This window comes from Glycine max, chromosome 13 (assembly GCF_000004515.6).
Source record: "Glycine max cultivar Williams 82 chromosome 13, Glycine_max_v4.0, whole genome shotgun sequence".
In the NCBI taxonomy this organism is placed as follows: domain Eukaryota; kingdom Viridiplantae; phylum Streptophyta; class Magnoliopsida; order Fabales; family Fabaceae; genus Glycine; species Glycine max.
The window spans coordinates 24,507,562-24,531,369 of NC_038249.2; the positions used below are offsets into that span (position 1 = coordinate 24,507,562).

General features: G+C 31.0%; 3 protein-coding genes across 5 annotated transcripts; 1 reads left to right on the forward strand and 2 right to left on the reverse strand.

Moving 5' to 3' along the window:
• Window positions 1-1,196: 1,196 nt before the first annotated feature.
• LOC100793792 (uncharacterized) lies at window positions 1,197-3,677 on the reverse strand. The gene is made up of 6 exons (XM_003542475.5): window positions 3,249-3,677; window positions 2,756-2,853; window positions 2,454-2,525; window positions 2,248-2,372; window positions 2,004-2,076; window positions 1,197-1,455 (listed from the first exon to the last, which is right to left on the reverse strand). Exons 1-6 carry the CDS (start codon window positions 3,505-3,507, stop codon window positions 1,351-1,353), a joined length of 732 nt encoding a protein of 243 aa, XP_003542523.1. The 5' UTR covers window positions 3,508-3,677; the 3' UTR covers window positions 1,197-1,350.
• A 922-nt stretch (window positions 3,678-4,599) lies between these two features.
• On the reverse strand, window positions 4,600-11,274 carry LOC100805984 (protein PTST homolog 3, chloroplastic). Of its 3 annotated transcripts, none has more exons than XM_006594088.4 (13): window positions 11,013-11,274; window positions 10,812-10,931; window positions 10,071-10,228; window positions 9,231-9,983; window positions 8,457-8,559; window positions 8,283-8,343; window positions 8,140-8,190; window positions 7,954-8,007; window positions 6,721-6,840; window positions 6,011-6,135; window positions 5,746-5,797; window positions 5,396-5,537; window positions 4,600-5,007 (listed from the first exon to the last, which is right to left on the reverse strand). In XM_006594088.4, exons 1-12 carry the CDS (start codon window positions 11,183-11,185, stop codon window positions 5,439-5,441), a joined length of 1,869 nt encoding a protein of 622 aa, XP_006594151.1. In that variant the 5' UTR covers window positions 11,186-11,274; the 3' UTR covers window positions 4,600-5,007; window positions 5,396-5,438. The 3 variants fall into 3 exon arrangements, with proteins under 3 accessions (XP_006594151.1, XP_006594150.1, XP_003541416.1); XM_006594087.4 differs by having other exon boundaries at window positions 4,600-5,036; XM_003541368.5 differs by having other exon boundaries at window positions 4,600-5,071.
• An 8,425-nt stretch (window positions 11,275-19,699) lies between these two features.
• LOC100794828 (MYB/HD-like transcription factor) lies at window positions 19,700-21,840 on the forward strand. The gene is made up of 3 exons (NM_001354921.1): window positions 19,700-20,009; window positions 20,390-20,519; window positions 20,718-21,840. Exons 1-3 carry the CDS (start codon window positions 19,874-19,876, stop codon window positions 21,367-21,369), a joined length of 918 nt encoding a protein of 305 aa, NP_001341850.1. The 5' UTR covers window positions 19,700-19,873; the 3' UTR covers window positions 21,370-21,840.
• Window positions 21,841-23,808: the final 1,968 nt, after the last annotated feature.

Genomic DNA, 23,808 nt, shown 5'->3' on the forward strand with positions numbered 1-23,808 from the left:
TAACAACACACATTCAAATAATTTTTATTATATATTACTATACAAATAACTATTTTTGAAACTTAAAATTTTCAATTAAACCAAATTTATTTTTGTGTGTGTGTGTGTGGTTTGGAAACATGTTGAGTTAAATGTAACGTCAATTCAATCTAGATTTTATGCATCGGAACACAACCTTTTTGGTATGAATGGATATCAAAACACTTTAAAAATCCAGACTCGTGACAATGGAACATATTTTAAAATTAACGATAATAATGCTCATAGATAATACTACAAAAAATAAATCCTACCCAGAATGTAGCACACTAATACTGATATGGTCTCGCCAGTTCAAAGAATGTAACCAGTGATGCGGTGGACCAAGTTATTACTATGTACGAGCAGTATTGCCAGGTAACATTTAAGTTCGAAGATCTTTGTGAAGAACCACTACCTGCATTTGCAAATTGCGTAGAAAATTATTGGGATCAAAGTGTTGGAACGGGTAATCAAAGTTTGAAGATCTTTGATGCGAGTGGAACACATTCTCAATTGTGATGTTTCATATTTGCCTTGCTAGCTGCCAATAACCATACTATATACGACAGATAGTAATAGCCAGCATAAATTACAACAGAGGAACAACAACAAATTAGGGTACACGCTTCGCCATTTGTGTCATGTATAAAGTACTTTATTTTATCTTCTATTCCTTCACATTTTATAGACCTATTTCTTAGTTTACATTCTCCTTTTTTTTATTTATCAAATTTGCCATCTACTTTTTCTGTTAATTTCAGTATCATTCAATTTTTTATTTCATTACTAAATTGGTGGTTGTGTATAAATGGTGACTAATTATTTATCATGAATTTCTATAATGTTAGTTTTTTTTAAAAATATTTATATCTACAGTATAGATTATTTAACTTGTATTATAATATTCGAGACTCATAACTATTATGCTCATAGTATTACTATTTGATCACTTAGTAGTTAGTAACTATCAAATATCCTTTTTTATTTTATCAGCACACAAATAATAGTTCAAAATTTGCAATTGGAACCACACACCGATCAGTAATTCTACAATTAGTTGACTAAAATCTCAAGTTGTAACTCCCGTTCCCATTGGCCATCGTGAGATTTGAGGTAGCTTGTAGCAAGATTATACTCATTTTTTCCCATAATAGTGTGTGGATAAGTAACCAATCTGAACTACTTTTAAAAACAAAATGATAGAGGAGAACATAACATCATGGTAATCAGAGTTGAGAATTGGAGCTAAGAACCAGTGCAGGAAAGAATGTACACCATGACTAAAATACAATAACCTCAACATAACAAGAGTTCAAATGGAAGCTGTAATTAGTAACTGAAGCCTAGTTGAAGTCCAAGGGCAAAATGAACAAGAAAAAGTGTCATGATACCACTACCCAGGATACCATGAACATTCCTTAGTCCAGGATTTCCCTGCATATCATTCAAGTAACCAAGAGAGTAAGGACAAACAAATGGAGAATGCAAAGTTTCTAATTCCATTTATGAATTACTTTGGTTTACTTGCTTCATGACATATTTCATAACAAGACTGTGACTGAGTACTTAATTTTAATTTCATGAATAAACCACCAATTTTATGCCCAAAGTATTACCTTTCTCTAAGTGATCTCTAAAGTAATAAAACTATTTAAGTAATCCCAAAAATATAGAATATCCATTACTTCAATCCAAAAGTCAATGTATTTTAGTAAAGATCAAAGATCAATTTGAAGGATTTTTTTAATATTCAGGAGACTACTTAATATGGTTTCTTACATTTCTAAAAAGTACGTTATTTTTTTATTTTTACTTCAGAGACCACTTAATTGTCCAAGGATGAAATGGGATCAATTGATGTACTCTATTTTCATTTTATAAACTCATTTAAAATTCATAAACAAATTTCAGTGTTTATTGTGGCATAAATGTGTGTGAGGGAAATGGATACACTGGTGAAAGAAAAGAGGAAAGGAAATTACCTCAAAGAGTGTAGGCAGTATAGTTTGTATTGTCAACAAAGCAAGACCAATGACTCCTGTAACAGCGTGAGGACTGCGTGCAAACAACAGAACACAAAAACAGCCACATGATTTTTTAATTTTTTACAATTGAAATTTGAAAATGAATAAACAAGACTAATAATAAAAAAGTTAAGATCGGGTTCGATCCTGATACAAAAACATTATAAATAAAAAAATAACAATAATAAGTTAAGTGAATTACCTCTCAAAAATGGGTTTATCCGAAGTGAGTAGAGCTGTAATTCCACCAGTAGCTCCAAGAGCAAAGAAGAAAAACATACCAGCTAAAAGCTTGGGATGCAAATCCTTGGCCTTAGCCTTTTCCTCCTGCAAAAAATTAAAATCAAAATCTATAATACCAACCTAACTAAGTAGTGAAATTAATGGTAAAGGGATTAAACAGCATACCAGATTATCAGAATAACGAATGCGAAAACCCAGATAGGTACCGTAGCCACCCATGGCAAAGAGCACAACGGCCTGAAAGGGTCAAAAGAGCAATTCATTCATTTGACAAGTCCTTTCTTTCTTTGTTTCTATAATGGATTTGGTTACTAAGTGTGCGTTGGTTTGCAGAGAAAGAGACCAATCAACGGTAACGGTAAAGATGATGTGAGACCCACTTTTTTACATTCTACTTTAATTCAAAACCTTCGTTTTCATCTCAATTCACTTTCTTTCCGCTCTACTGAACGGACATTGTTACTTACCATGTTGCCAGGGTGGCCCCAATGGACGAGCCAGTCTGGGAGATTCCACGACTTGACGAGCTCAACGAAAGGCCCAAACACAGATGTTACCGCTTCACCTGTTAAGTGTTAAAAATGGCAACCATTGATTGTTCTAAATATTAGAATTTTTTATTCATAAAGATCGTGCTGAAGACAATTATATTAGTATTTTTCATCTCCCATCTAAAGAATTAGATTAGAAAGGTACTGAGGGGTTGAAAAGAATCATGAAGTCACCAATGATGTTTTTAAATGATTATCCGCTTTGTCTACAATATTAAGTCACCAATTACGCTTTTAAAGGATTATTTGCTGTGTCTACAACATTCCTTAACAGATTCTAAGGACATATATAAAAAATCACCTCCAGATCTATCCGCATAAACAATAAATATTGACTAATAACTAAGGAAAAATTCCAACACATATAATAATAAGAAGAAGAAGAAGAAAAGTGTTTGAAAGTGCATACTTCCGGGTAAGAGAGCAGCGGCGCAGAGCAATGGGAATGGAGAGAAAGAGTGTAAGATGATTTGGGTGTTCTGTGTTGATTTCACTAGTTCCAGTTCCAGGGGTGAGTCTTGTTTTGGTGCGAGGCAGCACTTGGGTGTTGTGGTTGTTATAGTGAAGGAGTGGCGGGACTGGAACAGTGCTGAGGAGGGAGAAGACAGAGAAAGAGGACGGAGACCCACGCCGAGAGAAGAAGCAATTGCTGCCATTGCCATTGCCATTTTGTTAATGCGGCAAAACAGAACCAAAGAAAAGACAAAAAAAGCGCTGCAACTGTGCTCTGGAAGTGTGAGTGGAGTCACAGAATGATGAAAAGAAAAAGAAAAAAAAAGGATATAGAGAGGGAGAGTGGAAAGGTGAGGAAACAGACACGCCTATCACTCTATCACCCTCTCCACGTGGCCTCCACACGCTTCTTTCTTTCTTCTCTTTCCTTTCCTGGGCCTATCATCTCCATGGGCTTTGCAACATTCACCCGTTTACAATGGATTTATCTTTTCTTATATAACGTCTTAATATTTTTTTGTGAATTCACTTCACAAAAATCATGAAAATATATCATTTCGAAGGGATAATATAAAAACAACTTGAAAAGAGATAGCAAAAAAGTCAAATCCGTTTACAATGGGGTCTGCACTTTCGGAATTACTTCCTTGCACTATTCATATTATTTTCAATTACCTTTACAATGACATGAGATTGTTACATTGATGCTATTACAATAAAAAGAAGTAATTTTTCTTTCTTTTATGCAAGTTTTGAAAAACGAATCGCTCATTAACTCGATCGATGTACTATGTCATTAATTGAATCAAAGAATTGATAGTTAACCCGTATAAACCAATGTAAATTACAAAAAATTATAATAAATGCATAAATATTATTTTTCGCATCTATATACTAGTTGAGTGCAATAGGTTAGTGGTTAACCATTGTGTAGTTGAGTGCAATAGCTCGGACCGAGTTTCATACGTTAAATCCGACCTGAAGTCAATTATGTCACAAACGAGTCAAATGCATATTTGGTCCAAAGTTAAATATATATGTAGACGAGACTAGTCAATTATGATCTCGGAAGCCTTCATTGACCTTTTTGTAGCTAATAATGTTTGCATTTCCCTTGTCATCAATAAGAGTTCACCTTGTCCCTAATTCATTGTAAAACACTAAAACTCCTAATTGAAGTTGGTGTCCAACTTATGAAATGACTGTCAAAGAACAAAGTTCAGAACAAAAATTAAACAAATACGGCTATCCCTCCATAACTCTTTTCTGATAATAACTTCGCTTGAATTTCTCGCTTCTTTCGTGCCAAACATGAAAACGCAGTCATCAAATATCACTCGTTGAATTTACAAAGCTCGGCAAAACGAACTTTTATCCTGGTTCTAACCACCAAAAGAATAACAGAAACAAGAAATGAGGAATACAAAAACGAAGGAGGCTACATTTCTCCCGATTGATACAATGATAGCATGGTCTGAAGCTACAACCTCTTACGGACTACCCAAATCCCCCTGCACTGTCCCACCCTAAATTCCTAATTTCTAATTAACTCTTGCACAGTCCTAGATAATGTCATGGTCTCTAATTTCAGACCCAAATGTACTTGGACCAAAAAAAAAGACCCAAATGTACAAACAGGACGGTAGCAAAAGAATCTCATTTAGATTCTGCTCATTCTTGCATGCTTGCTTGCGTCTCCCCTCCTTTCCATATTGCTGTCAAACGTGGTGATTTTATTAGAAATCTGCAGTAAACCATTTTCTTCAATTTTTATGTACCCTACAGTAGTTCATAATAATATTAGGGCACTCAAATACAAATCAAACACAACTTGAGTATCAAACAAATTTTAAGAAGTTATCAAGAGAATGCTGAAATTAACTTTAAGCGCAAGTAAGACCTGAAAAGGGGTGAATTAATGATTAAGAACAAGGCAATAACTAAATATCGAAATGCAACAACTATCTAATCTTAGAATGTTGCACATCAACGATTTCCAATTATCACTTGAAACCTGTAGTTTGATTCTGTCACTTTCAGTGTATCTCTGGCAACATTAAAATTGATGATTAAAAACAGTCAGGAAGAAAACCATCATCTTACCATTTTATATACATCTAGCAATAGTGACCTGAACCAGAATGCATCATCTATCTACTCTTAGAATGTTGTTACATATGTGACCCCTTGTTACTGACTCCCGTTGAGGATCTGTTATCCATTTGCCATCAACGACAAATTTTATCTACAAGAAACAAATATAGTTATTAAATCATCTTGAAGTATTTATGCTTTACAAGTCAAAAGGTTAATAGAAACAAACAAGTAATAAACTATCCAACCTATTCCAACTGCTACACTACGAAACAAAAAATATAAATCCCATAATTAGAGAGAGAACCAGAAAACTAGAAAATTAATGACCGAAGGGGTATCGTTGAAGATGCACACACCTCATATACACCAGGATAAAGCCACAGCATTGTTGACCAACATCTGGAACTCCTGGATATTATTACATTGAACAACATATATCAAGATTATGATTAAGACAGGTTAACTTTCCTAATACTAATACGACATTATTATGTTGTTATTTTATCAAAGGACACAAAATGTTTATCAATAAACAATAAGTAATCAACAAGAACAGAATGATGACTTATGAATACATAATCAGTTAACAGTAACTAGTTGAACATGTTCAATCTATATAACCTTGATCCATCAAGGTCTATAGCACTTGTTGACTGTTGAAGATCCATTTCTATTCGGTGATGCCAACCATTGAAGCTACCAGCCACCTCCACAACATCACCATCACCACAGAACTCAATCTGAACCTGGAATATAATAAGGGCAAACAGAACTCTCAGCATATATGTACATTTTAATAAATAAATAAATAAAAAATCTATTTTTCATCTTTTTGGATAGAAAAGTTATGATTTCACATATTGATTACCAAACACACCATATACAGGAACAAATAGAACCAACATCTCTTCCATGTGAAAAAACACACTCCTGTCACCATGCATTCATTGAAGCTAACGACCAACATGGTGTTTGAAGTTTTTTCTTTCAGATGAAACTCAGTTTAGTAAATGGCACCAGCTTTGATTTTTTGCAAAAGTAAAACACAACTCTCTAAAGGAAGGGATCAAGTGCGCTTATGGTGCATTCATCAAGACTTGTTTCACAATAATAAGTTTAGGGAATGTTGATTTTTTTTTTTTTTTTGAGGTAGGGAATGTTGAATGTTTCTAATCCAATGTATGAATAATTTTAAACAATTACTCTTCAATTTCATAAACAATATTCCTATCTGAAACTGCTTAAAATTTACAAAAAAACAAAAAAAAAACACTAGGCCAAGAACGAATACATTACTGGATTAAAAGTCCACAAGAACACAGATGCAATACCTCCTTGAGTCCTGAAAGACTTTCTTCAGCAACATGTAACTCTGCATCTTTTTCAGATATAAGTTTTCTGGCTTTGCTGATTTCTGCCTCTGCCTTGGTTTGCAAGACAGACAAAGCAAGCTGAAAGCAATAATAATATGCAACTGAGTTGTATGGATTATGGAATAAGTCTCATACATTGAAGAGAGGGATGAGAGAAAGGCTACACATTCAGTTGCTTCTAGTATGCAATTACCATGTTTTGTTAACACTTCCACACTAACAAAAATATGCTGAATTTTGTCAGATTTGGGACACAAATTCGGATTGAACTACACTTAACTTTGAAGCCATTAAACTATAATAGTTTAATGTGATAGTATATTATTTCCTGATATTAAGACCAGACAGCAAGCTTTAAACAATATCAAAAAACCACCTGCAATTTCTTACAATTGAAGTGTCAAAAAATTGAGAGTCTAGGATCATTTAGAAGATCAAGCATTTTCCCATTCTGTTTCAAGTTTTAATTGCAAGAACCTTTCACACATGTTTTGACTTTAGATGATCATCATCCCTAAAAATGAGTTGCAATTAACATAAATTTCAGGAGATTCAATTGCTTTCATAACAGAAGAAAGGTTAAAGAACCTTTACAAAGTTATCTCGTGAAGGAGAACATCATATATAATTATATACAGATTAAGCAAACAGGACTTCATGGCATCATAGAATTTATTTTTGACACTTTTTCTCTCAACTGAAATAGAGTAAAATCAAATAGGAAGAGTGGGAGACATCCAAAGAGGTAATTCCTAAAAAAGAGAAAATGAACTGTACAAAACAAGTTACAGTCATATATCTTCTCCCTGATACATTTGATGTCACCTCTCAATCTTTTTGTCTCTCTCTATCACGCATTCAGCCATTCATGCACTCATATTCCTGTCTTTCTATCATCTTTACTCTTCGGTCCATCATAATGAATTTAAAAATGTTTTTTTACCTGGTGAATTAAAGGTGCCAAAGCCCAGAGAAATGTCACTTTGATGCTAACAATTAACATGGCTGAGCCCAGAAAATATATACAGGAATTGAGAATGGATTGGGTCAAACTCAACCATAAAAGCTAAAAGCTAGTTCAACAAAGGACAATTGCCCAAATAACAAGTACTTTGGCACCTAGCCAATGTAGGATCTTAGCAATATACACACACATCTTGTAGTGCCAGTTTTCAGATATTTCTCATATACCTTTTCTTTCTCAATCTGTTCCTTCAGCCGAGACAGTTCCAACTCCTTCTGATACTAAACAAAACAAAATTTGCAAATGCAAGAGGAAAAAGCATGATAAAGGTTATATTCATAAATATTTTAAACAAAAAATTAGTTAGCTTTAGCAAAATCTAAACCACAAAAGAAACTTCAAATAATTACTACCAGCATGAACTTGAGATGATTTATCTCACTTTCATTTTGCACTTTTGGAGCCTGGATAGTGAGAATAAGTAAAAAGCAAATAATTAAGGTCACAAGAAGCTGTCAATTGAGATAGAATTTCAGGATATTTACACAAAAATGACCTCAGTATCCAAGTCCTTGTTGAAATCAGTAGTTAGATCCTCATGTGGCAAGTGATCATCCCTATATATGATTTGAATGCAGAAAAAAAGGGGGGTTCAGTTCAAATGAAAACATCAATGAACTTCCCAAAGTCACAGTTGGTTACTAGCATCCATATAATACAAAATACTGACCAAAGAGACTGATCCAAATCCAATGCTCCGGATGGAACAACTTGGTTGGATGTCAATGAGTTCCCATGAGCCATGACATTATTATCTTCAGGAAGATGGGTACCTGGTGGCATATACACAACAAGTTTTTACTCAATATACTCTTTGCTTTCCTGAGGACCATCCCCATTTGAAATGCAAGAGACATGATCTAAGAATCAAACAATTAGGGGCATTATCGAAAAGGAACAAAAGAAAGTGTTCATCAGAAGGGCTTTGACTAAAGCATAGGCACTTGTTGCCAAAGTTTCTTCTAATAATTTTTGAAGTGAAGGCAATGTAGCCCAACATGAAAGTGAAAATTTGAGCTGAGGCAATGTAGATCATCTATTTTTTTGGTCATTGTCTTCTCTTTACTCAATATGTTGAAACTCAAATCAAAAGCTACTGTTGTCAAAGGCATAGCTGTAGCCATTCATGATGATAGTTAGAATATATGAAAATATTTTCTCATATCTTAGAATGTCTTAGATTATTTTATCAGATTAGTTTTCCTATTTCTTCATTATCTCTTAGGACGGGTTAACCATATTTCATTATCTTACAATGATTAGCATAAATATGGGTTAGTGCTCTATGTTTTGTGAATATATCAAATACATCAATAGTTCAATAAATTGTAACACATCTTAGTTAATATCAATTTCGGGTTTCATTTTCTTTCATCTCTCTTCCTCCCTCTATATTTAAAACCCCATAATTTCAAAACAATACAACACTACACATTACAATTACCTTCAACTGGATCCAAATCTCCATTCTGAATAAAATTTGCAACCTTTTCCCTCAAAGACAAGTTGGCCAAAGTGTCAAGATTTGTAGAACTGCTGTCAGCTGAATGAACAATTGAATTAAGTCTGTTGTCATCAGATAAATTTTCCCTAACAGAAACTTCAGAGGTTGTGGCAACATCCTCAGCAATATCATCTTTGCTGTCATCTAGACCTTCTAATGCACCCAAGTCCTTTTGCTCCAAAGGTAAACCAACTAATGGTTCCAAATGACTAAACTCTTTGTCTTCAGTGTCAATATTGGAATCATTGAATGAAGTGTTGGAATGGCTTTCCGTCAATGACAAGGTTATCTCTCCATCCATTTTGCCTACTAAACTATCCTCAGACTCAGAATTTCCAGAAGACACTGTCTGAATAGGTAATTCACCAGAAATTTCTGTAGGCATGATGGAACTTTGGCTACCGAAGTTGGGATGAAGACCTTCCCTTGAACTATCATAATCATTATCAACAATAATCAATTCAGTTGGGTAGAAATTCCCCTCCGTTACATCGTTGAGCACTTCAGCATGATCTTCTACTTTACTAAGTCCATCCTCTACAAACAAATTAGCTGAGGCTTCTTCAGCGATGTTAGTACCTTCACCTAAACTTGAACTAGAGTCAACATACAAACTACCAGAACTACTTCCTAGAAGAAACTCTGTCGAAGATTTGACATCATTGACCAAACAGTCCACTGTCTCATTCTGACCTTTAAATTGCATTATATTATGTCATCAGTGATTATTACGAGCAACACAAAATAAGTATCTATTCATAAAGAAGAAATTTAAATGACCTGTTAAAGGATCTTCAAAACCATTTGCCGCATCCAACCTCTCATCTAAGCTAGTTTCAGCACTTAAAATATCAACGTCAGCATTCAATGAGCTTCTTGTGAGAAGCTCCTGAATTTGTTTATGCCCTCTCCTTCTGACAATGTTTGCCAAGTCATTCCTATAAGCAGAGAAACGAGTCAAAAATAAAAAGGCTATAATAAAAATAAACATAACCCCCTCCAACTACAGATAAAAATAAAATAAGAAAGGGGAAACCCTCATTTTAATCCTTGAATTTGTGAAGCATTGTCACAATAGTCCTAAAATTAGAAAAATTTCAAATAAATCCCAGAAATTGATATTTCTTTCATTTTAGTCCCTGAAATGTACAACTTATTTTTCAATATAATCGCTAATTTTATTTTATTTTTATGAAAATATAATCGCTAAAACTTACTATCCTTATAGTCCCTAATCAAGCTATCGATAAGGACTAATGTGACTAACGAATTTCAATTTCAAGGATTTATTTGACATTTTTTCTAATTCCAAGGACTACTGTTACATTGCAGTATACATGCAGGAAAAATTCATAGCATTTCAGCTAAATAAAAAAATCATATTACATCAAATTTCATGATATTGGGAAATTTAGAAGGAAAGAATTAAGCGATTGATTATTGACAATGAATTATGTTTATCCATAAGAGAGAGAATGGTTCGTAAAGAAAACGCCGAATTTGGAGGGAAAGTGAAAGGACCATCCGTGGAGCAGAAGCTCTTTGGTGGAGGGAATGTGGTCCTCCGGGAGGCCAACCGAATCGAGGAATTGGCGGATATCATTGCAGATCTCGGAGTCGCTCTTGAGCCTTCGACTTTTCCTGAATCGCGAAATGGCTGAATTAGGAAACATAGAAATTCAGTCAAATCAAGGAGAGAGAGAAAAAGTTGAGAGGGAAAACCTTGTTCTGGTTCTTGTGGTGGAGGTGGTGGTGGTGGTTTGAGAAGCCCGTACGCGGAGAAGAGAGATTTGGAAAGAGGCAGAAGGTTGAAGAAGGTGCGTTGGGGAGAGCTTGCACTGGCGACAGGGAAAGATGGTGCAGCTCGGGAAGTAGCACACCCACACACTGCCCATTTACACTTCCTTCCAGAGTAACTCTATGCCTCACCCTCACATCAACAACACATGACACTCCTTTCTTTCTTTTTTAGTACTTCATCCCTCACATAATAACAATTCTCTTATTATGTTGTTCATGTGTAATAATCTTAATTAGGATTTTTTTCTCTGTAACCATTTAGGATATTAATTTTTTAATTTGACGCTTTGTCACACTTAGAGTTTTTATTTTCTTTCCAAAAATGTAATTTAGATTTTTTTTCCCCACAAATTCATACAAGCGTTGTTAATTGAACTACACATTAGGGGGATTTAGTAAAAGGATTTTTTTCATGCATGCAGAATCATGTTTCTTAATAATAATTAAACTCTATTTGATTGGTCATTGGAAATATTTAAATGTTTTTTTGAGAATCAAAGAATTATATGATATATTTAATATTTAACTTTTCGTGAAAATTTGTTTAAAAAATATTCCTAAAAAACTTCTTGTTAATTTTTTAAGATAAATACCAAACATGAAAAATTAAACTCTTAAGATTTTTAGGAAATTAAAAGTTTCTTTCCCACCAAATGTCTCCCACTATAATCTTATGTTGTTTTATGCATATCAATATAAATTAATAAATAGATGGAAAAAATAATTTTATAAAATTAATCTTATTATTATTAATTTATTTTATAGTTTTTTTAAAAAAATATTAATCACGTAATAGATATAAGTAAAAAAAAAGTAATTAGGGTCATATTAAAAATTTAAATTCACAATTATTTTAGAACGTATTTTTTAATGTGATAATAGGATGATTGTTCTGGGATGGGGAGTAAACTATTAACTAGCGCTTCATAATGCTTCATCATTTGATCCTTGAAAGGTGATGATTTCGCGTTCAATCAGGACCGTCAGCTTCTTTCTCAATGTGAGATGCGTGTCACCTGCTTTTTAATCTATTGATTGAACGTGTGTCTCATGTTAAATTTATTTTAAAATATTTTATATTTTTATCAGAAAAAATAAATACTAATTTTTTTTAGAAATATTTATTTTGATTTAAATTAAACCAAATATCTTTGTCTGCCCATAAAGAATCCCTGTGATTTATACTTAAATTAAGATTGTATTGTTAAAATATTTTTTATAAATTAGTATTAGTTAATAATTATTATACTATCTTTTAGTATCATTGGTCGACAATTTGAGATAATATAATTATTATATTTATATTAGGAATATTTTGAATGAAATTAAGACAAGATTGATCCAGATGGGTTGAGTAATCAATCATTTAATAAATAGATCATATAGATCATTTGATAGATTTCTGCTTATATGTTAAAAGTTGTATTTATATGTGTTGTTTTATAATTGTTAATTGTGTGAACCCCATTATTTTGATTCCTTTATTCCTATTCATGAAATTAAAATTAATGGCTCTAATATCTAATATGTGCTAGAACAATTCCCAGTGCCCTTTCTTTTTCTTTGAATTTCGTTGAACAAAGAATGTTGATATTTTATGTATGAAATTTGAAATTGTTTGGGATATTTTGTTCGTTGTAGTAATTGGAATAACACATCAAAATTTTGCATAATTTTGTGAACAAATTTTAGAAAATTAAAAGATTTTATTTTCTCGTGAAATTTATAGAGCTCGAAACTTTTGAATCCAATTACTCTCATATGCATAATCTTTTTCCAAAATTGATTGAGGGCTTTTTGTAGAACAATGGATTTCAATAAAACCTATCGAAGAACACAAATTCTTGTTCACTAATTTGAGAGAATTTTGCGGAAAAAAAATAGTTCTAGGATTGTCCGCAAAAATGTGTTTCAATTTTTCTTCGACTTCTCTTCCATTTGTAAATGATTTATAAAATTGATTGAGAGTGTGTTTGGAGATAGAATTTTAATTGAGGAAAGTAATTTATTAGAGAATTTGAATTTCTGTAATTTAGAATTCATTGTTTGGATGTTTTTTATGAAGAATTTAAAATTTTGGAATTTTAAAACAGAATTTTAAACCACTAAAAATCTAGAATTTCAATTTCCTTTTAAAATGTGAGAAATTGAAATTCTCTTCTTAACACACCAATGATATTTTTTCTTTTTTCATTCATTTTTTTCATCCTCATAATTTTAATTTTCTTTATCCAAATACAAAATTTTAAAAATAAAAGAATTTCAATTGAAGTATTTGAAATTCTTAAAATTTAAAATTTCGCAGAATTTTTAATTTCTACATCCAAACACACTCTGAAAGAATTTGTAGTTCGAAGGATTTCAAACAAAAATCATGCTTAAACATAGATTATCTTTCAAAATCAAAAAAGTAATTGTAAAATTATGATTTGTGAATCTGTTGTGCTAAACATGACGTGTTCTTCTATGTCTCCCTCTTCTCTCATCGATTTGAAAAGTTGATTGTGTGCTTTTCTTCCTCGGCTTAAGGCAAACAAAACACATCCTTACTTTTTTACTTTCATTGCCAAAACAAGGAGATCGAGTTGGATCTCTTTCGCGGGTCAAAACAACTCGTTTCAAGTATTTTCAAGCAAGGAACATGAATTTCACTTGCCTACTCACGAGTCCAATGCGTGGGCCCATATTTCAAGCCCATCTTTTGTTTCATTTGGTTGCATATATTATGTATTTAATATTTTGAGATTGTTGGTGTTTTTATCTAGAACTTATGGGCATTAGAAAATAATCATTTGATTAATCTGAAACTTAATTTGAGATTTTGAATATCGTACTTTTAGATTTTTGGACCTCAACTTTTGTGTGACAATTTCCTATTATTTTAGTAATTTTCTAGTATAGGATACCCTCTCTAGCATTGCATCACTTTTAAGAAATTAATTAGAGATCATTTTATTATTATATGGTATGCATGATAATAAAAAAATTATCATTCTCTTTTGTGCATAATTTTTCTCCCTTAATTTGCACTACTATAATTCGCATATCATGGGTATAGTGATATGAATTTGTGTTAGTTATACAATTAAGCATGGTATAAATTACCAATTTTGTGATAAGCCTAATTTTCTCTTAATTTACATAATTGTAGTCTCACCTAGTGTGGGTACATTTATGTAAATTTTGTGTTGATTCGATCACATTAATAGTAATTATATCCTATCGGTATATTGTTGTTAGTGTGATTTATTGTTTCACAATGTACTTTCCTTTGCTTATGTTAATTTCTCGCTACCCTATTAGTATTAGGATCTTGGTAATATGAGTTACGGTACATTATATTGTTGTCTCTCATTTGCTTATGGACTCTTTTTTTATTGAACTTTCCTTTGAAATCATTTGCTTATGGAATAACCATATAATGTTTTACATAGGTAGTTCCTCTTAAGTTGTGGGAGAGCGAAGCCCCTTCCAAGGTGTTGGTTATTGCATGGAGATTGCTCTTTGATAGACTCCGAACATGTGATCAATTATTTGAGCAAAGTGTCCATATTCACAATTTGGAGAATTCTTGCTAGTTTTGTAAAACACAAAAGGAAACAGTCCTCCACCTTTTTTTGGATTGCCCGAAAACATCGAGCATTTGGTATGGTATTTTTAATTGGATGGGGATACATATGGTTATTCCCCAATCAATTTTACAACTATACGATCAATTTAGGTTATTTGTTAGAGGAAGGAGAAATCGTAGATGGAAACATTCGATGTGGCATGCATCATGCTAGTGTTTGTGGAATGTTAAGAACAACAGTATTTCTGGGTTGTCAATTTGAAGGATCTCATATCCTAGAAAAAATTAAAAATATTTCTTGGCAATGGTTTTTGTACAAAAGAAAGAAAAAAAAAACTCTCTGATTTTCTTTTTCACTTGGTGTAACAACCCTTTGCTTTATCTTAATACATAGTAAAAGTATTGGGCTCTTAGTACATAATACCTAACATCTCACTTATGAGTTAGGTATTTTTTTATGTAACTATACAGATGATAGTTACATAGAAGTCTTCCTAACATAGTGGAAAATTAGGATCTATTTTGCATTAAAAAATATACAACAATAATAAATAGAGAAAAATAGGTTTGTGTACCTAGGTGTGCAATCTTGAAGCAACAATTTTTTTTTTCAATAGTGTGAAAATTCTACATGTTTAACACTGAGACCACCAATCTCTATTATTAACTCTTTGACGAGTAGAACTCTAAAGAACAAACCTTCTTTCTACTTTTTAGGTCTAAAACTAGACTTGAATTTTTATAGTTTGTGTCTAATACACTTTGCTACCAGGTAGATGTTTTTATCTATAATATTAAAGAATATATGGATTTGGGTCTTTTTCAAGAAAGAGATATTTTATTTAAAATAATTTCATATCTCTTTATCTTTATATTTAAAAATAAAAACTATCTCATATCTTTTTATTTTAAAAAGCTTCTTGATATAAGGTAAAAATAATTCCCAAACAATCACACGCCTAATTACGATAACTAATCAAATGATTTGATCTTGATATATAGCAATAGAATTTTATTCTTATTTTATGAACAAATTCCACATTTATAAAATAATACTCTTTGTTTATATTAATTATATTCTTGGTACTAGCAAAGAATATAATAATATTTATTCAATTAAATTAAATTCTCTAATTTATTTATCAAATAAATCATTTTCTTTTACAAAGATTGGAACACTCGGTTGTGTTTGATCACATAGGTTCAATACTAAATCGGTAGTAAATTAATCATGATTAATTTACTAATCAAAGTAGACGGCTAACAACCCTTAACATGCAGGTAGATAGCATAAAGTAACATTTTTACCTTCAAAAACCAATAGAAGAATAATGCAACATTTCATTCGATCATTTACAACTCAAAGTTAACTCTAGAGCATAGTATTATTGTCAAAATTTAATAAGTTAATACATTATATTTAATCAATGAATGACTTAAGAAACTTTTTTCTTCTTTCAGTCAATTGGCATGACCAAGATCTTAATTCTATCATAAAACTCAAACTCATTACCTAGAGTTAATGGATTTCTTATTGATTAATCATTAATTCTACAAGTATTTGATGATATCTAATATAACAAATAACTTGTTAATTACTATGATAATCTCAGGTTAAAGGAAACTATTATATTTCTTCCAAATAACTTTCTATTGATTATTAACTATTAGGAATTCTTAATTAATTCAGTTCAATGATGACATTCACATATACATCACTTGTATAGACACTTTAATAAATGAGATCTATTAATTTTTATCCAATAAAAATCATTACATATATATTGATCTATCCAAATTATTGATGTCTTATTCACAATATTCATACGATAAAAAACAATTTAGACTAAAATTATAAATGACTTGTTTCTCATTATCATAATATCTATCATGATAACAAGTCTCTAATTTTAATCAAGGACTTGTCAAATTAACAATTTAGTAAAAAAAACAAATATGTAATAAAACAAAGAATAATTCTTTATTAAAATTGTTAACACGATGGATTGGATCGGATCTTAGACATACACATTTATCCCCGACAGCAAGTGTACTGCTTGTACTAATCTACTTTCTTTTTATATATAAAATTACACCTTTGCCTTTAAAAAAAATGTTGAGTAATGTTTAGTTTTCCTCCCTAATTTTATCAAAACTTTGAATGAGACATAAAATTTTCCTTAGGCACTCTTTGTTGGAGTTGGTCACAATTTTTTTTTTCTTTGTTATTACTTGGATAAAAGATTATCTATTATCTATTTTAAATTTTAAATTAAATAAGTGTATGTAGTGAATTGTATATTATTTTGTCATTTGTCTACATCAAATAAATCTAACATTAACACAATTTAATATTTTGATATACATTGCATTTTTTTATTACTACATTGTTAAAATCTAGACCCATTTATTATTTTCTTAAGTTGTGACAAATATGTGTCAAGTATATTTTCTCTAATCATGTCTTGGTCAAAGAAATTTTATAAGTGAACTTTCAGGTGAAAGAGACGATGAAGGTTATAAAGAAAATACGTGAACGTTTTAGAATATTCTTATATCAAGAAGAGAATTTCAATTTCTCACATTTTAGGAGGAAATTGAAATTCCACATTTTTAATTGTTTAAAATTCAGTTTTAAAATTTCAAAAATTTAAATTCTTCATAAAAAGCATTCAAATAATGAATTTTAGATTACAGAAATTTAAATTTTCTATTAAATTACTTTCCTAAGTTAAAATTTTCTATTCAAACGCACTTTGAGCTATTATAAAGAAAAGATTATGGGGCATAAAAGAGGAAAGAGTTTCTTAAGGGTTTGGAGGGCGGGAAGGAGTGTAGAGGAGTTGTTGCAATGGAGTTGCAGAGGTGGCGGCGGCAACAATTTGGTGAAGGGAGTGTCAGATTTAGGTCTAAAGTTTGATAGTCTTTTTGTTTTGTTTTTCTTTCTTTTTACCATTGTGTTCTTGGGGTTGAATTCTCATATTTTCTTGTTTATTTTGCTAGATCTGTTTGTTTTGTTATTGTATTATTTAAATCGTTTATAGATCTGTAATAACCTAAGCATATATATATATATATATATATAAAATAGAACGTAAGAAAAAGGAGCATGTTGATCATATAGAAAGTAAAGGGTAACAATCATTTTTGTTTATTATGGATAAGGACACCATCGCTAACATAATAATCTATATAAGAAATGATGACATGAATAAAAAAGAAATGGTTCAAATACCATTTACTAATATAACAGAAACCATTGTAAAAATACTTTTATGAGAGGGTTTTGTTGAAAACGTAGCTTGCAATAATGATGAGTTTTGCTAGTTGGTAGTGTCTTCGCGGTGGAGGTGGTACCATTGGAGGCACCACGGGATGATCCATTGAGTGCGGTGGTGGAAGTGCCATCGGGGGTGCATAATAGAGAGAAGCGACGACGAGGGTTAGAGAAGGTGAGATATGTGAGAGTGTGGATCATATATGGGTCAATCTACCATAAGCCTTGTGCACGGTGGTCCACCTTAGACGTGGTCTTTATCTATTGCAGCAAAAATATCTGTATCTCGAAAAGTTTCCTTAAATCCAAAGTAAAAAAAATTATAAGTGATACTTTATTATTATTATTATATGAATAAAAATACCAATATTTGGTCTGAGTCATTGAGTGTGTATGAGTGAAGGTTGAAAGCCGAAAAAATAATGGCCCAGTTACAGAAAGTTCTAGCCCGTGTGGCCCAAGTGTATTCATTGAGCATTTGAGTTGCAGAAGTTCCTCGAGGTCGAGGTGCATTTTCCCTCTCTGGCTCAAGTGGATACACCCGATATACGTGGCATCAGCCTTCATGACTAACCCTTCGATAAAAGACGATATGAATACGTATCTTCCTGATACTTCTATATAAGTCACTTTTAGTCATCATAACATATCTACTAGTTTATTAATCATTAATTTTTATTAATAAATTTAATTAATCATCTTTAGTTATTTTTAATAACATTTTCTTTATTTATAAGATATGAATTCAAATTAATTTTACTTAAAAAGAATAAAACTCAATACCAATCCGACCAACCATCCAGTTTAGTGATAATTCATTTAGAATATCTTATATTTTATTTTAATATTTTAGAAGATAGAATAGAATTTAAAATACTTCTAATGTTGACTTTGGAATTTTATCTAATTTGTTTATTTAATCTTTTAAAATCACAATATTGATAGTAAATATTCAAAATTAATTGTCAATTATGTCAACTGTGTTAAAATTAATTTGTTAGTAGAAACGATTGAAACTTATTATCTCTCTCCTCCTTTTCTCTTAACTCCTAAGCTAACCTTATATAACTTCATATGGAAAAAATATCTTACAAGTTAATTTGTATTAAAGCAAACTCAAATATAATACATGCTTTTTTTTGGTTATATGTTATTGGTACGAACTATTTAATAGTTTTGTTGATGATTAATCAATATAATACATATTTATCTACTAGAAGAATAAAAATTCATATTTTAAAATAAGAGGAGAAGAAAATATAAGTTAAGTATATTTTAAGAGAGAAAAATGCAATTTAGTTTTATTTTTATTATACAAATCAGAGGACGATTTTAAGTTTTATATAGTTTGTTTAGACTTATTGTATTATATGCACTCTTAAAACATGTATTTGATTAGGTTTATAACTTATAAGCATGGCTAATATATAACTCTTTTGTAAGTTTTATTTTTAATTTAATTCAATAAAATAGACGATAAATTTTATTAAGCCAACGCTTGATTAAACATATGATTATATGATTTGAGTCGGAAGCACCACGAGTCTGGTATAAGGTAATGAGAACAAAGAGCACATAATTGGACTTCCAAGTTGACATTTGTTTTCGAAGACTTGGCCGACTCCTTGAAAAAATGTGTAGCAAACTAGCAATACATAATTGTTTTCTTAGAATTATTATTCTATATACAATTCGGGAAGCAGACTTTCTATACTTTATATACAAATTGTGAATGCAGTGACCAATTTAAACTTTGCAAGAGGGACCTATAATATAGTAGTGATGGAAACTTCTGTTATTCAATTATGAGTTTAGTAGTGAAAATTTTGATCTATAAAGGCTGTTCCCTCGTTGACTTAAGCTAATATAAATTTCTTCAAGTGAAGAAAGAGCCTTATTCAAGTGTGTGTGAGGAAATAAAAAAAAAAAGAAGAGATGGGAAGAGCTCCTTGTTGTGACAAGGCCAATGTAAAGAAAGGGCCATGGAGTCCTGAAGAAGATGAAAAGCTAAGAGAGTACATAGAGAAAAATGGAACTGGAGGGAACTGGATTGCTCTCCCACAAAAAGCTGGTAACTTTTTCTTTCTACCCTTTTTCTCAAGTTGATTGTTTTAGTCTTTGAACTGTGAAGTTATGAAGAAATGAAGCATAAGGTTTTAAAACGGTCAGCGACTGCGATTTCGGCCAAACATTAAGATTTTTGGTGTGTTCACAAGATCACAACTGCAAACTGCAATTGTAGTTCGTATCAGTCACATTTGTCCACAGTTTCAAGTAGTGATATCATCGAACGCAATGAAATCGCAGCTGTGATTGCAATTTAAAACCTTTAATTACTCTTTTTAAGCTAATGAGAGTAATTATAATATGTTGACATGCAGGGCTCTTACCTGTTAAGCTTTTTCTTCTATCTTGTGTTCCTGATGGCTTCTGTTAATTTGTCTCAAACAGGTTTGAAAAGATGTGGGAAGAGTTGTAGACTCAGATGGCTTAATTATCTCAGACCAAACCTTAAGCATGGGGAGTTTTCTGAAGATGAAGACAGAATAATCTGCACTCTCTATGCTAGCATTGGAAGCAGGTATTCTTCATTTCACTTAATTTCCACTGTTTTCTCTAACCAATATACTTTAGATACTAAATGATGAAAGATCATGTATCTAAGAATTTGTTTTCACATCTTGGGAATTAAATTGTCAAAGTAGATATGATATTTGATACATGTACTTTTAGATCTGCTACATGTTTCTTATTTGGGAACTCATTGTGACAAGTGTAGGTGGTCAATAATAGCATCTCAGTTGCCAGGAAGGACAGACAATGATATCAAGAACTATTGGAACACCAAGCTCAAGAAAAAAATGATGGGAATGAACCCTTCAGCACTGAAGAAACCACACCAAGTTAACCTTTCACCCATGCTTCAAAACTCAACACCATCATCATCTTTCAAAAACAACCACAACTCTTATTTCCAGCCCCATTTGCCCTTCACAGGCTCTGAGTCCATTTCATATTCAAGTCTTCCGAGTGACAATTATTCCACTTTTGAGAGCCTTCAGAATTACCAAGTTAGTAGTGTCTTTATGGAAACAAGTTGCAGCTCTTCTTCAGATGGAAGCTGCAACAACAATCAGATCAATCATGTCAAGGAAGCAGAACTTGGATATGTTGGTGATGGAACTTTTGGTGACCAGATAATAGGTCGTCTAAGTTACCTCAATAGTGGGGTGGAAGATCAAGATACCCTAAAGTTGGTGCCCTCCAATGCTGGTAGGGTTAGTGGGGTGACAGATGAAGAAACTAGATTATGGGGAGAAAGTCCATTAGAGTATGGTCTAGAAGAAATTAAACAGCTAATAAGCAATAGTAGTTGCAACAACTTTATGCTTGATGACAGCAAGACTGGGGAAATGGTCATGTACTACTGATGCTGATGCTGACTTGTTAAAATCAAGAACATTTGAAGGGCATGGGTTGAAGTTAGAACAGTTTCAGATTTGATTTGGTGGACTTGGAGTGTTGTGGGGGGAAAGGTAGTGTTTTAATTGGTCCACTTACTTTTTTTACAGTACATGTTGGAAGTTTCAGTTGTATTGTATCATTTACTTGGTGCAGGTATTATTAACCCCACCATAATAACATAACCATGGTGGATGTGTCCAAAAACAAATGAATCAGAAAGGAAATGAGGAAGCCTTGTAAAGTAGAGCACCTCTGAATCCTTCTTCCACCAGGTTTAGAAAGAGGATTGCAGCAGCAATCCACTACTATTATTTAAATACTTTATTATGTAACAGTTTTGCTTCCAATCATGCACCTAAAAGCACCTTTAATTTTGCTTAACGATTATGGTTTTATTATTGTTTCCCCAATGTAGATCGTACACGTATCTATTTCCTCCATACAAATTTTATTTCACTTAGTTAATTTGTCAAACTATAATTGTTGAGTTATTTGTTAGTTAATGTCATGCAATTTGAGTGATTTACATGTGATTTTATATTTTTGTACAATAAATTAAAAGACTAATAACACTTATCATATATGATTGTTGTTAATCTAAGAAAATTTTGTATATAGAAAAAATGGAATACAAATTATTCTGATAAATAAATTATTTTTCCACAAATAAACGTAAAAAGATGATTAGTTTTAAATTGAAATCTCATTTTTATCATTGTACTTTAATTTTATTTTTTGTTTTTCCAAATTATATTTTAACTTTTGTTTAACTTTTATACATGAACAAAAAAAATTAAAATTTTCAAATTAAGGTTAAACCAAAATTTAAATGATGATTAGTTTTAAATTGAAAGGGTCTCTGGATAATATGTGGTCTCATCAAAAGAAGAAATTTACATACAACTCAATAATTTTTTTTCAACTCAATTTATCAAATAATTGGATGCACCATTCCGCTATTGTCGATATAAAAGACAGAATAAAAATTGTGCACCTTCGTTTTCCATTATTGTTTATTGAGATATATTTTATATTAAAAAAATAAGTTCAATATGAAATGCTTCGTATGAGCAGTGTAGGAAGAAGCACATACATGCAACACAAAAGAAAGGGAAGCAGAAAGCATTCAAGATGATTGCAAATAATTTTAAATTTACATTATTAAAGAATTTTATTGATATGATATTTTTTTCATAAAGTAATTAAGTTTATAACATTGTATAGAATTTACAAATGAATTAATGTTTTGTCTCAATCTTTGATATAATATATTTAAAAAAAAAGTGAATTTTGATTATAAATAAAACTATATATTACCATCAAGCGCATGGGTCAACTACTATAAAATTGTTCCTGCTTAATCAAAGATTCAAGTTTAAGTCCAGGGTATACAATTGTGCTAATTAATACATGAAAGAAGAATTTATCACCTATAGTAATTCTATAAGGTTTGATCAAAATTGTCTTTATAGGAAGATACATATATATGGTCTAAAAAAAATTCATTGTGATATTAATGAGTCGAGTATGATTTTCTTTCATGAAAGAAAATCAAATAAAGCTCAATTTTAGTGTTGAATTTGTGAGACCCTATCGCAATAGTCTCTGAAATTAAAAAAAATATTAAATAAATTATTGGAATTTGTTAGTCACATTAATCCTTGTTGCTAGTTTTGTTCGGAATTATTTTTAATTTCATGAATATATTTGATATTTTTTCTAATTTCAGTGGCTATTATGATAATGTCTTATAAATTTAAGGACTAAAATGAGTGTTAATAACATATTCTTTATAATATATATATATATATATATATATATATATATATATATATATATATATATATATTAAAATTCATTAAAAGTTATAAAATAAAGAAATAAATTCTTAAATGAAAAGTTTGACCTACCAAATCATGTAATTTTTAATAAATCTTGATCAATAGTATATTGAAAAGTGTATTGGTAACATTTTTTCAGCAAGTAAAATTGGGTTTACTAATAAAAAAATTCATTCAACGGTTATTAAATGAGGCGAGTCCTTATCTAAATCTTTTTTAGTAGTCCTATCTAAATCAAATCTTTTGGATTGGTTTTTGAAATTAATTTATAACTGGCCCTGCAAAACAATATAATAAGAAAATCACTGGGTCGTAGCCATGCAAAACTTGCTTATAAAATGATCAATGATGGAAGAATTCAAAATTAAACTAATTCAGACAAAACAAAAGGGTCAAGTAAAGTAATCTATAGTAGACTAATTGGAAAAGGAAAAAGATTGGATTGATTTTAAATTTAAATGCAAAACTAATCTAATTTATATCAAATTGCAATCTAATATATTAAAAATCACATATACTTCAGAATTTTTATATTATTTGTATTTATTTAAGATTTTTTCCATT

Excerpts from the sequence above, each read along its gene's own strand:
- LOC100793792 (XM_003542475.5), bottom strand. The coding sequence starts at position 3,507 with ATGGCAATGGCAATGGCAGCAATTGCTTCTTCTCTCGGCGTGGGTCTC. Across the intron at positions 2,526-2,755 it reads GGGGCCACCCTGGCAACATG|GCCGTTGTGCTCTTTGCCAT; the intron begins GTAAGTAACAAT and ends TGACCCTTTCAG. Across the intron at positions 2,077-2,247 it reads GATAAACCCATTTTTGAGAG|TCCTCACGCTGTTACAGGAG; the intron begins GTAATTCACTTA and ends GTTTGCACGCAG.
- LOC100794828 (NM_001354921.1), top strand. The coding sequence starts at position 19,874 with ATGGGAAGAGCTCCTTGTTGTGACAAGGCCAATGTAAAGAAAGGGCCA. Across the intron at positions 20,010-20,389 it reads TGCTCTCCCACAAAAAGCTG|GTTTGAAAAGATGTGGGAAG; the intron begins GTAACTTTTTCT and ends TGTCTCAAACAG. Across the intron at positions 20,520-20,717 it reads TATGCTAGCATTGGAAGCAG|GTGGTCAATAATAGCATCTC; the intron begins GTATTCTTCATT and ends TGACAAGTGTAG.
- LOC100805984 (XM_006594088.4), bottom strand. The coding sequence starts at position 11,185 with ATGGGCAGTGTGTGGGTGTGCTACTTCCCGAGCTGCACCATCTTTCCC. Across the intron at positions 8,344-8,456 it reads GATTTGGATCAGTCTCTTTG|GGATGATCACTTGCCACATG; the intron begins GTCAGTATTTTG and ends AATCATATATAG. Across the intron at positions 6,136-6,720 it reads GTCTTTCAGGACTCAAGGAG|GTTCAGATTGAGTTCTGTGG; the intron begins GTATTGCATCTG and ends ATTATATTCCAG.